This window comes from Oncorhynchus nerka, linkage group LG3 (assembly GCF_034236695.1).
Source record: "Oncorhynchus nerka isolate Pitt River linkage group LG3, Oner_Uvic_2.0, whole genome shotgun sequence".
Lineage (NCBI taxonomy): Eukaryota > Metazoa > Chordata > Actinopteri > Salmoniformes > Salmonidae > Oncorhynchus > Oncorhynchus nerka.
This window is the reverse complement of record NC_088398.1, coordinates 28,847,415-28,860,564: the sequence shown is the minus strand read 5'-3', so window position 1 is coordinate 28,860,564 and position 13,150 is coordinate 28,847,415. Positions and strand designations below refer to the sequence as shown.

The following is a 13,150-nucleotide window of genomic DNA, read 5'->3' as shown; positions in this document are numbered from 1 at the left end:
TGGCTTGAACTGGAACACGCTTTACATTTCGTTCCAGAGCATCCCAAACATGCTATATGTGATATGTCTGGTGGAGGAACTGGGACATTTCCACCTTCCAGGAATTGTGTACAGATTCTTGCAACACGGGGCTGTGCATTATCATGCTGAAACATGAGGTGATGGCAGTGAGTGACAGGCATGATAATGGGCCTCAGGATCTCGTCACAGTATCTCTGTGCATTGAAATTGCTATCGATCGAATGCAGTTGTTGTCCGTAGCTTATCCCTGCCCATACCATAACCCCACCGCAAACATGGGGCACAATGTTGACATCAGCAAACCGCTCGCCCACATGACGCCATGCATGTGGTCTGTGGTTGAGGCCAGTTGGAAGATCTGACGAATCAAATCAATTTGTCACATACGCTGAGCTGAATACGTTAGGTGCAGACCTTAGTTAAAAGCTTACTTAAGTGATGGTTACACTAGCAATGCCTCACATTCTTGACATGAATGGGAATTTCCTTCTATGGATTATGGTTGTGGTTGTCAGTCAGCGTTTTGCAATTGTCAAAATACGACCACGTGAAAAACTTAGTTTGGAAAGCAAATGCTGTCCATTACTAAATGTGTAAATTGATAGGTAGTAACGTTTTTGACAAAAAGCATTTTTTATTAAAACATTTAATCAGTTTTGTCCCTCAAATGATGGGGCTGATGACTCTTTGTGAGAGGGAGTGTATCTGATTTCATTGTTCCTCAATTGGTGGCTCAGACACTAGATTGAGGATAAATGGACTTGGCTTTGTGTTAGCCTCCCCCTGGAGCAGTTTAGTTCTGAAGGTGTTGTACTCAGAAATTTACTTGGCTAAAAGGTGAGCCACTTTTGTGGTACCAGTTATCCCAAGTGGAAGTCAGACCAAAGTTGACTCATCTTATTCGTAGTATAGGGCTCAGGTCCGTTGTTGAAGGCTTTTCCCGAATAGCCACAGGTGACAACTTACATTTCAAAGTAAATAGGCCTACATGTGGTAATGCAGCATTCTGTATGGGATGTTGACATGGAGCTACATGTATATACAATTCCACACTTAAATTGCTCAAGGGCACAACAGCAGGTTAACGGTATCTAGGATGATACCAGTAAACCTCTGGTTGACCGCGCACTCCTCACCGTATTTTCCCATCTGAGCAGGGATTCGAACTGGCAACCCTCCCACTTCTGTAACTGGTCTAGGCAGAAGCTAATGGGGATCCATAATAAATACAGATACAAACTGCTAGGCTACCTGCTGACCCCATTGATCAGTGATGGTAATCAAACAGAATGGGCTCTGAAATCATAGATTATTCTAGAATTGCCCTTCTTACTCCAGCCACTCTGGCGTGGTCTGGCATTTACATGATATAACATCATGGCTCTCATCTAGGACCATAATCTCACATGAGGCGTGCGAGAAAGCTGACAATATAGTCATCAAATAAACAATTGCTTGTGTCTATGCTCTGAATAGTTATCGAGCGAAACCATTGATCAGCCTTTTTCTCTTCCAGTTCCGTCAGGAGTACCTGGACACTCTGTACAGATATGCCAAGTTCCAGTATGAGTGTGGAAACTACTCTGGGGCTGCCGAGTACCTTTACTTCTTCCGTGTCCTGGTAAGTCAAGTTGCCCTCATTTCAGTGTACTCTTATCAAATATCAAACTGGCAACCTTGGATACAAGATGTTCACAGCAAGTTAATAGATCTAGAGACTTTATTTTATTTAGATTATTATGGATTTGTACCCTTGTAACTTCATCAGTAGTTTTCTGAATGAAAACTGGACCACTCAAACGTTGACACTATTGGGCAGTGCTTTATATTAGCGAGCTCTTTAAGGGCAAACGGTTAGACTATGTTTGAAGCTTCAATAAGAAGTATTAGTTTCTCAGGAACGACTCCCATTTTGTGCGTTAATCACTGTCATTATGTGATTTTTCCAGCACTGCACAGTGCCAAACCCCATCAATTATGACCAGTGTACATCTACTTAACATGGCATTTTTTAGAATTAGACACTTCGTTGATGTATACTTTTTTGGCTCAATGAATTTTGTTATGAAAAATGGATTTTCCTACTTCACTGCTCAGTTGTTTGGCCAGGGTTCTTTCATTTTTCAAGGGGCTAGCACAAGAGGAAGGAACACCCTCAGTAATTGCATGTGAAAAGCTTCCGTCATTCGCTCAATTCAATTCTCTACACATCTTCAGTATTCGGATGAGCTGATATTGAAGGACAAGGGTAGGATTAAATAAATAAATAAATGTTTTACTGTGCCAAGTGTTCAGCAGCAGACTTCATAATCTGTCTTTAGTCATCTCGGGGGGGGCTGCTGCTGCTGCGGACGACGTATTGATTTGAAGCCAGATATCTCCTTGTCAGGCATCAGAGTGCTTATGAGTTACGTAACATGTTCTGGTGGTCTTAGAGAAAGTCATATGCACTCAAATAAAGAATCGACTGTCACTGAGCGAACAGGTTTACTAAACAAAGAACTAGCCAACCACTTAGGCTATACATTTGCAAAGTCCACTCATTTACTCCTATCTTGTTTGAATTAATCAAATTAGGGATGTACGTTATAAGTTTTGTAGCCAATTTAGTTCCACTAAATTATGCAATTTAACGGACTGAGCTTGACCGTTCAAATATATTTTCGGTTAACCATGAACATCCCTAGTTTTGAATGTTGCACATTATTCCATTGTGTTTCTCGGCCTGTACGGCTAAAATTTGAGTCATGGAGGAGTGCTTGGATTAAATCATTTTCAGCAGCAGTGAAATACTTTGGAAATCAGATAATAGCAAAGAGGGTTGGGGCGGGGGGTAATTACAGTTCACTGAAAGTACTGGCAGTATTCTCGTTACACATGCGTACTTCTTATTTCCTCTATAAACAAAGGGATCATTGCTCTTGTGTTTGTGGCTTCTCTCCCGCTGCCCTCAGAAATCAGTGAAAGATGAACTACACAGAGAATGGCCAAGGTGCAGTTGGACTGTGTGCACTGCTGTATGTAGAGTTGGAAGCCTCTTAGGCCTAGAGGGGTGGTAACCTGACTGAGAGGGAAGGCTAGAAAAGTGTTTTGTGTCACAATAGAGTGGTGTAACACTAGATAAGTCCTGGGAATGGACAGCCTGTGACCTCAGTGGAAGGTGCCACCAGATCTTCAGTGCTGCCTTTTTTTTGTTAGTCACTCTCCAGGACCAGCGGCTTGTAAGGTGGGTCTGAATGCTTGGCTGACCTTTGGTGCTATCGTTGACTTTAACGAGTTCAGTCTTCAGAAAGCCTCTGCGTCAAACCTAATTTCCAAACAAAAATCATCTGTTGGCCAATGAGGTTAATTTGTACTGTAGTAGCACCAGACCCAGTGTAAGTGCTTTTGGTTTGAGGTGTGTGTTTATTTTTCTATGGTCTGACCATGCACCACATCTACTATTGTGTGCCTCCTTTCAGAAGCCTGTGTTTCTTTTTGGGAAAGTTGTTTGCAAATGTGATTAACAAACGCGCCTATGTTTTTGGTGGTAGATTTTGCCATTGTTACTCAAAAGCCACTGTTTACTATTTCATCTCTACTATCAGTGTCCTGTAATTCCTCCCACCAAACAAGCACAACCAGTGTTTCCCAAGTCTTATTCAATTGTTTTAGTTTTGTTAGCATATGTCCTCTTTTGAGCTCTGCGGTATAGCAAAGACTTGTGCCAAAGCCAGTCTCGAAAGAATAAAATCTACATTTACATGTTCATCAGAATGACACTCATTACAACCAATTGAATCCCATTTTAATTGACATTTGGTGCTCTCCCTCTGTCGTGAAGTCTGTGACTAGTCATGCTCGTTGGTGATGCTGGTGGCCTCCTGAAAAACAGGCTTTGCGGCGACTTAGCAACGAGCCCTATTCTCTGTAAACAGCTTGATGGTGGCTCTTGATCGGACATGAGCAAAACCCACATCAAAAGCATGCAATTGATGCGCTCCCTCTCTGCATAGTTTATGGTTTTTAGCTCAGTTTAAATAAACCCAAATTGCTCAGTTATGTTTTTTTTTGTGTGTCCCCCAGCCAGGGCAGGCACTTTTACCAGGTAGCTGCTGTCTACTCTTGACAATCCAAAGGCTCACATTCCTTTTTCTTTTTACAAATGCCTAAATGTCTGTCTTTATACTTAATACCAGCCCCTGTATTTCTCCCCCCTATTGTTGTGGACCTCCCATTTTCTCAGACTGCCCCCGTAAGGTAGAGGTGAGGCTCCATAAGTCATCGAACGTGGGAAAGCCAGTCAATTAAACAGAGGAAGCCAGGCTTGTAAAATCCAGTCCTCGGGTTCTGTTACAGTGTGGCGTAGCGCGAAAAGAGCAACTTATTCATATCATCAGTTAATGCAGGTATTGGATGTTGCGAATAAAGATTGAGTGTCCCGACTGCTCTCCAGCACAGTAAATTTATTGTTGCTGGTCAGTCAGTGAATGTGCCCCGTTTCGCCAACCAACGGAAACTAGGTAACTGCTGGAAAAACCCATGTAGTGAAACTATTGTTGCGTGGCTACTAGTGAATGCCAGGCAGTGTGTAGAAAGCTGCCACAATGACATGGATGTCTGCTAAACGTAGCAGACAGGGACCTCCAATGCAGAAAAAACAACAAACCTCTTTAGAGATGAAACTACGACCTTTAAATTGGCAGCATGGTTGGCTTTAAGTTATAATGCTAATCTTATGAGGTCTATTTCTTTTTAACGTAATAAAAAGCAATCCCAAGTTTTATGATCAAAGAACTCTACTGTTGTGAGTGGATGGATGGCCTTCTGCTCCTCTTTGTGTTTTACTCTAGAAGACTATCTTGCCGCTGACATTCCCCACTTGTTTTTTCCTATCAGAATAATTTTCCACCATTTATCATCTTTTATGTAGCAGTTCATTTAAAAGTTAATGTGTAGCCTAATAGTCTTCATGTAGCCTAGCAGGTAACCTAGCGGTTAGAGCGATGGGCCAGTAACCGGAAGGTCGCTTGTTCGAATACGCGAGCTGACAAGGTGAAAAATCTGTGCCCTTGAGCAAGGCACCATTTGTTCCAGGGGTGCCGTACTGCTATGGCTGACCCTGTAAAACAACACTCACTGCGCATATCCGTTGTATATGAGAGAGATCTATAGGTAGAATCTGCTGCTCTCAATCGCTAAGAGATCCCAGCTGAAATTTGATAGAAATACAAATGTGGTTTCCTTCTACACTCATGGATAATTTGTCCACTCCTCTGGCTGTCCGAAAGAAGGGGTGTGGTGGATTGCGTCTAGGTTTCCTTGGCCTTACAGCAGACACCCGCCCTCACTTCCAGGTTGACTCTTGTCACTGACTGCGTTTGGTGTTATCATAAGCTACTGTGGGCCAGAGGTTCCCATGAGCCGTAGGGTGGAGGCCAACCTTTGATTAAGCAGCCATAGGGCGGCGCGCAATTGGTCCAGGTTTGGCCGGTGTATGCAGTCATTGTTCTTAACTGGCTTGCCTAGTTACATCAAAAAAATGGTATCTCCTGACCTTTTGATGTCTGTCCCATCAATTTCATATCATACCAATGCATTTAGCTTGTGATAATGGAAGAGTTGTACTAAGACTTTATAGCTAGCATGATTCTACAGGATGTTTTCCTTCTGTGTTAATGGTAGATTATCACAATTATATTTTAACAGGCTTGAAAAGCTGTAGAAGTTATTGAAACATTCCTCTCAAAGACATGCAGTTTGTACATCAAACCCGAAATTAAGTGTCCTACTGGCAATGTACCAGGCATAGACTTCAAAAAAGCATTTTTACCTGGTTTTGAGAAGCTTGATAGCCAATCAGGGACATTTTCCTAAGGGCATTAACAGATTTTGTCTTTGATGCCCCTTTTCAATCAAAGCATCCAAACAGTCATTAATCTAGACTAGACGGATTACCCTGGCTCTGAGAAAACGAACAACTCCCAAATGGTGTTGAGTAAACCCAGGCTGTTGCTGGTCACAGTGCATCTAGGTTTCTGTGGCTGGAGCAGGACATCAGTTGTTGGCGAACTCTGACAGACATTTTGAGAACACTGCCTCTACTGCATGCTTCTCCTTGTAGCCTTGTTGATCAATGCTCTGACGTTGTGCAAAACCACCACCAGAAGTAGTAGCTGCATGCGCACTTCGTTAAAGTCCCTTCAGAGAGGGGCAGAAGACCAGACACTTTAAAGTAAGAGGGGATTGACCGAAGGTCAATGCAGAGTCAGGAACAGCGATGGGGGGAGTTTCTATTTTACTGCTAAGTTAATTATCCAAACGAGGACAAAGTTATTTCAAAGGAGTAATATCTGGACCCGGAGTTGTGAACTCAAGGTACCTTCAACAATTTTATTTTTTAGATAGAATTGTGGAATGGCGATGTCACAGACAAGCTGACCTTTGACCTGCTGCCCCTGCCCCAGAAACATCACAACATCAAGGTGGTAGCTTGAACTCAGCATAGCTAAATTAAGTGACACATTCCATTCTTAACTCTAGAGAGGAGGACCGAAGCTGAAATGCATCCTTAGTAATGTGTTTTGTCTTCCCAAGGCCGTGTGCCACCCTGCAATTATTTTTATTTTTTTAAGAGTTGCAGCATTAAGTAAATGACAGTAACGAAATGTTTTAGCTCTAGCACATTGTACAGAGAAGCTCACATGTGCTTCAAATGTGCTCCTAATTATGGTGGTAGTCTGAAAGGATCGCAGAACATCTGCAATGCAGCGGTTGCCGTATCACGAAGTGCTGCAAATTAGGTTTTTATAAAAAGCTAAACATTCTTTCATGATCCATTTCTCTTTCTGTCAAGCCCCATTCCCTCAAGATGACATAATTTAATCAGTTTATCCAGTATAAATAAAAGTAACTCCACCGAACAGTTTTGCCTGCCAAAGCCAAGCGGCGGTGGCACCAGCCTCTCCTTCACTGACTGTGCCTGTTTGCGAGCACACTGTTTGTAGGCGGAGGCATTTATCAGGATTAGATCTGCCAGTGCCTGGTCATTTTTGCAGGTGGATTGACTTATGCTGCAGTGTGAGGTGATGCTGTGTGCTTCATGTTCTAACAAGTATGACATGTCTTTTCCCAGGTCCCGGCCACAGACAGGAACGCCCTGAACTCCCTGTGGGGGAAGCTGGCCTCTGAGATCCTGATGCAGAACTGGGAGGCTGCGATGGAAGACCTCACCCGCCTGAGGGAGACTATCGATAACAACGTAAATGCCCCACTTCTCAGAATTTGACACTGCACTTGGATTCCCTTACATAGATTCGACTCCCTTATTGACCGCTTTGGGTTTCAGCAAAGCGCTGTTGCGGCTTGATGCACCCCCCACCCTTCAGTCTTGACTCCAGTGGAACTGCAAATGGAGCGGTTATGTGGATCTAGTTAGATTTTTTTATTTTAATTTATTGGATAGATAGCTGGGAAGGGTGCAGGGGTGCGGGCTCTGGCTTGGAAGGAAAACGTTTGGAAGGGAACAGAGACCTTAAGTTATTTTTCTTTACTTAACTGACTTGCCTAGTTAAATGAAAGGTTAAGAACAAATTCTTCCACTGTTCCTAGACCGTCATTGTGAATAAGAATTTGTTCGTAACTGACTGCCTTGCAGAATGACATATTTTTACCTTGTCAACTCGGGGATTCGATCAAGCAACCTTTCAGTTACTGGCACAACGCTCTAACCACTAGGCTACCTGCCGCCCCTTAGGGTACTCTGAACTTTTTAATTGTCTTACAGTATACTGTGTCACCTCAATCAGAACTAGTAAATAATGACATCTCTCTCCTGTCCAGTCGGTGAGCTCCCCCCTCCAGTCTCTTCAGCAGAGGACCTGGCTGATCCACTGGTCCCTATTCGTCTTCTTTAACCACCCCAAAGGCAGAGACAACATCATTGAGCTCTTCCTGTATCAACCCCAGTAAGTATTTTCTTCTGACACACTGGAGTTCTTTATTAAAACACTGTTGGCCTATTTAGACCTGATGACTAACCCTGAACATATTGGTCTGTAGAAGCTGCCATCTCTACAGTCCAAGGCACAGTGTCTTCACTGATCCACACTAAACCCTTGAGTGACCCAAGAGGTGATTGTTAAAATGTGGCCTGCTGGCATCCTTGGGGGGGTGGAAGGAAATTATCCCTAAAGAAGAGGCACAGTAGAGGGCTGAACCTTGGGCCCCAGGGTTTGCTGCTGGCCCAGGAGGGACCAAAAGTGGTTCAGCTGGCAGCCGCCTGGGTCAGGTCCTGCTGGCAGCCGCCTGGGTCAGGTCCTGCTGGCAGCCGCCTGGGTCAGGTCCTGCTTGATGTGTAGAAAGTAGACTCGTTTTTATTAGACAAACTTGATTTTGAAAAAGAAGCCATTTACTCTTAACTTTGGGAAGGGGGTAGATTCAAAAACCTACTCTAGGTATTTTTTAAAGTGTTTGCAGTCCATTTGTTTTTGTGTGGTCTAGTTACTCTCGAAGCTGCAAGTTAGTCCACGTGTATTGCAGATCGCAAACTATGCACTGCATAAAATTTACACAATGCACCCCCCGTTCTGATTGCTGGTTGGTGTAATTGAACCAATTTTTGTAGTCATCTGAAAGTATGACATGCCACCATAGCAGATAGGGATGTCTGGTTCTCTTGAGTTTTACTTAAATTAAAAACTAATTCAGATAATGAAGGAAAGGCTGCCCAATAATTAGTCATGTCAAGCTCTCACAAGCATCTGTTTTGGACAAACTTGAGGGAGTTTTATGTGCGTTGCAATTACCCAGTCAAGAAACCACTTATTCCACAGTGAGGCTTGGCCTCATTCCCTCACCCCTTGACCATTACTTCCTTTGGCCGAAGTTGGTGACCAATGGCTAGGCCTTTGTTTAATGTTTGACCTCTGTTAACCCCACAGTCAGCACAAGTTGCACCAGGCCTTCCTATTTAGTGTTATTGAAAGCATCAGTTCAAGGGCACTCATGGGGAGCATATTGTCATGCAATGATCAATGATTTAGGTGCAAAGGGGGAAAATTAATACTTTAGTAATGCTATTCAAGCCCTTGCAGTTGGTTCAGAGTTTCACTTGCTTTACATTATTCAATCATTCTCAGATGGGCAATGAAATTGTAACCTCTCTCGCTACCCTTCATCTCCATCCTCTCCTCACTCACACACTCGCTCGTGCCTGGGTCTAAATCGTTTTGATTTTGACACTCATTCTTGGTTCAATTATTGTGAAGCGTCCTCAGCAACCAGTAAAGCGATGTTGCTCCCTCAAATGCCAAAATGATTAGGTCCTGTAAGTGGGGTAGGGCGAATGTTACATTTTCTTTTTTTCCTCAGCTATTCCCAGATATGACTCTCATGCAGGGTTGCTTGCTATTGGAGACCCCCTGGAGAGAGAGTAGGTGTAAGTTAATCAGGAACAGAGCATGGCTTGTTGTGGTCTGCCACTGAGTCTGACAACTGCAAAGGGAGAGGAAAGAGGGCTTCTCTAACCAGGTTGATGATCGCTCACTGACGAGCCCGCCTGCTCGCTGCTGATTTTAGACAGCAACATCACAAGTGGCAAAGGCCCCCTTTGGGGGGGGGGGGGGGTCGTCAATGATGGCTGTTCAGATAAGGATGAAGAAGTTATACAGTTAACTCAAGTCGACCACTCCTTTTGACAAGGAATGGGATGTTTTTTTTGACGGAAGCTTGTTGGGAAAGGACTTGAAACACTGTCTACAGAATAAGAATTTTGTCTAGGGTTCTAATCGTCTTCTAACAAGGCCCCCTCTCGTGCTCAGCCCTTAGCAAGTTGACCTGTGGCTGAAAAACAAGGCCCTGAAGGATAGGGTTTCAGCTACTGGGCAGATCCCCTGCTCAGTGATCTGTATCTACTGCAGAGGCCAGGGTTTCCTTTCCTTCACTCCGCTTATACAGGGGTAATGAAAGGGAGTGCTTAAACCTATGTCATGCGGAGAATGCACTGTTACGGACATATCTGTTTGGTCGATAAGGTCAGACGTCCTAAATGCCATGAGCCTAATTGCTAAGTTACTTGCGTATATAAATAGACCTTTCTGCCCTTAAACTGTGTGTTGGTGTATGCATAGGTTTATCGACTTTGTATAGCCTTCACCTCCATAAATATCAACTCACATCATGGGCCATTGCTTTTTTGCCATGTAGTTCCTCCAGTCCTTTTAAGACCCCTGATGTATTTGTTCTTGTCGTGACCTTTGTTTTGTCATTTCAGGTACCTCAACGCCATTCAGACCATGTGCCCACACATTCTGCGTTACCTGACCACAGCTGTCATCACAAACAAAGACGTTCGCAAGCGGCGGCAGGTCCTGAAAGATCTGGTCAAGGTCATACAGCAGGTAAAAAAAAAAAAAAACATCTGATCACATTCCTTACCCCAATTTCTCTGAACACATGTCCTACTAATTTTCTCTCACTTTCTGGACAGTAACGTGTTAGCCAACCTTAGTTGTCAGTGTAGGTTTTGGCATTTTGACACAAGATGTCACCAACAATTAGGAAAAGGGGTGGAGATACCTAGTCAGGTGTACAACTGAAATGTCTTCTGCATTTAACCCAACCCCATTAAAATACAGAGGAACCACACATCTATGAGCAATGCAAGGCGTTGGCTGATAGAGTATACTCTATCAGATCTGGTCCTGGCTAGAGAGGTCTTGAACCCATTACATTTGATAAATGGCAGCAGACTGTCTGATTGTAGAGTACCGATTTCTTCCCCAGCCCAACATCGGTAGCTTCTTCAGAGATCAATGGCTCTGAAAGCTAAATAAGCGCTGTCTCGGTGGGCTCTTTTTGATCACTAAAACATGTGCTCGATGCTTGTTCTGTCTTTTGGGTCTTCTTGGGTCTCTCCCCGCTACCATGGTTTGGAACTGTTTAGGGAACTTTTTGAATCTGCTTTTATTCACTGCCTTGTAAATTCTAGTATTTGGTTAGCCATGTTTCTCCACATTTGACTATTTTATTTTTTAGTAATGGGTTGGAGGCATGCCACCTTGCCTGTCGAGATAACCTGCGCTATTTCCACTGCTGAAAAATAGAGCTAGCACACACAGGCATATGCAAATTGTTAGACATGTTTTTTTTCTGTTTCCAGGAGTCCTACACCTACAAAGATCCAATCACAGAGTTTGTGGAGTGCCTGTATGTGAACTTTGACTTTGACAGCGCTCAGAAGAAACTGAGGGAGTGTGAGTCGGTAAGTCCCAGCAGACTCTCTCCCCCGTACCCACCCATCAATTTGCAATCAATTGGGAATAATTTCTCCTTTTCAGACCTATGTTTTAAAAGTTTAACACAACTCTGTATTCCTTGCTTTACAGAGGGATTTGGATTAGCCAACCAGCCCTCCCAACGTTCCCTTGTAGCTAGCACAGAAGTAAACGCCATTAGGGATCATGCAAGACTGGCTGACCTTTCTCACAGCATTGGACTGGACTACTATTTTTTTTTAAATACATGGGGCCATACATAATAGCCGATGGTAGAATTGCATTAGGTCACTTGGGTGATACAGAAGTCCTCTGGGAAACCCTATGACTCCTTGGTCGGGCCAGATTTTTATGATGGCCTGTAATAGTCCATCAGCCTGGTAGTTAACAGTAAAAGCTTCTATAAGCAAAGGTCTTTGCAGGGTGTTCAGACACTCATTTGAGAGATGTGTCATAGATAGCCGCTGGGATAATTTATTTCCATTTTGGTTTGTAATTGCTTGATGTGTACTGCCATTGAAGTAACTGTAGTGCATCAGCTAAAAATAGAAGCTGCACTTCCAGCAATGCCTTCGTCCATCGCGTCCAAGTTCTGTGACAAAACGAGGTAATAACATGCCGTGGAAAAAGATCTGGGTGCGTTGTGAGGATCAGGCGAGGAGTGGCTTATCTGCCCTTGCCTTCCGCCCTGCTAACTGTTCAGTCGCTGGAAAATAAATGGGACGAGCTGAAAGCACATATGTCCTACCAATAGGACATTGAAAACTGTATCTTACGTTTCACCGAGTCGTGGCTGAACGACGACATTAAGAACATACTGGCGGGTTATACACTCCATCGGCAGGACAGAACAGCAGCCTCTGGTAAGACACGGGGCGGAGGCATATATATGAAACAGCTGGTGCACGATATCTAAGGAAGTCAAGGTTTTGCTCGCCTGAGGTAGTGTGGTCTAGAGCTTATCATGAGATGTTCTATCTACCTAGAGTATGTCTGCCTTTTTCGTAGCTGTCTACATACCACCACAGACCGATGCTGGCACTAAACTGGGCTCAATGAGGGGTAGCGTGGCCACTTTCAAGGAGAGGGACTCTATCCCAGAAGCTTTACCCTCAAGCCATCAAACAGACAAAGCATCAATACAGGACTAAGATCGAATGGTACTACACCGGCTCCAACGCTTGTCGAATGTGGCAGGGCTTGAAAACTATTACTGACTACAAAGGGAAGCACAGCCGAGAGCTGCCCAGTGACACAAGCCAACCAGACGAGCTAAATAACTTGCATGAGATCATCAGCTGTTCCCTACAACTGTGATCATGCTCTCCTCAGCCGATGTAAGAGCTTTAAACAGGTAAACATTCACAAGGTCGCAGGGCTAGACGGATTATCAGGATGTGTACTACGAGCATACGCTGACCAATTGGCAAGTGTCTTCGCTGACATTTTCAACTTCACCCTGTCAATCTGTAATACCAACATGTTTCAAGCAGACCATCTATAGCCCTGAAGTGCTTTGAAAGGCTGGTCATGGCTCAAATCAAAACAATTATCCCAGAAACCCTAGACCCACTCCAATTTGCATACCGCCCAAACAGATCCACAGATGACTCCATCTCTATTGCACTCCACACTGCCCTTTCACACCTGCACAAAAGGAACACCTATGTGTAAATGCTATTCATTGACTACAGCTCAGCATTCAACACCATCGTGCCCTCAAAGCTCATCACTAAACTAAGGACCTTGGGACTAAACCCCTCCCTCTTGAACTGGATCCTGGACTTCCTTATGGGCCATCCCCAGGTGGTAAGGGTAGATAATAACATCAGCCATGCTGATCCTCAACACAGGGGCCCCTCAGGGGTGTGTGC

General features: G+C 44.0%; 1 protein-coding gene across 1 annotated transcript in view; it reads left to right on the top strand.

Moving 5' to 3' along the window:
* LOC115106326 (eukaryotic translation initiation factor 3 subunit E) overlaps positions 1-13,150 on the top strand; it is a 42,096-nt gene that overhangs the window by 12,322 nt on the left and 16,624 nt on the right. The window contains exons 5-9 of the mRNA XM_029628934.2: positions 1,538-1,642; positions 7,136-7,261; positions 7,843-7,967; positions 10,274-10,400; positions 11,162-11,263. Of these exons, the coding sequence (XP_029484794.1) occupies positions 1,538-1,642; positions 7,136-7,261; positions 7,843-7,967; positions 10,274-10,400; positions 11,162-11,263 (585 nt within the window). The remainder of the gene's footprint in view (positions 1-1,537; positions 1,643-7,135; positions 7,262-7,842; positions 7,968-10,273; positions 10,401-11,161; positions 11,264-13,150) is intronic.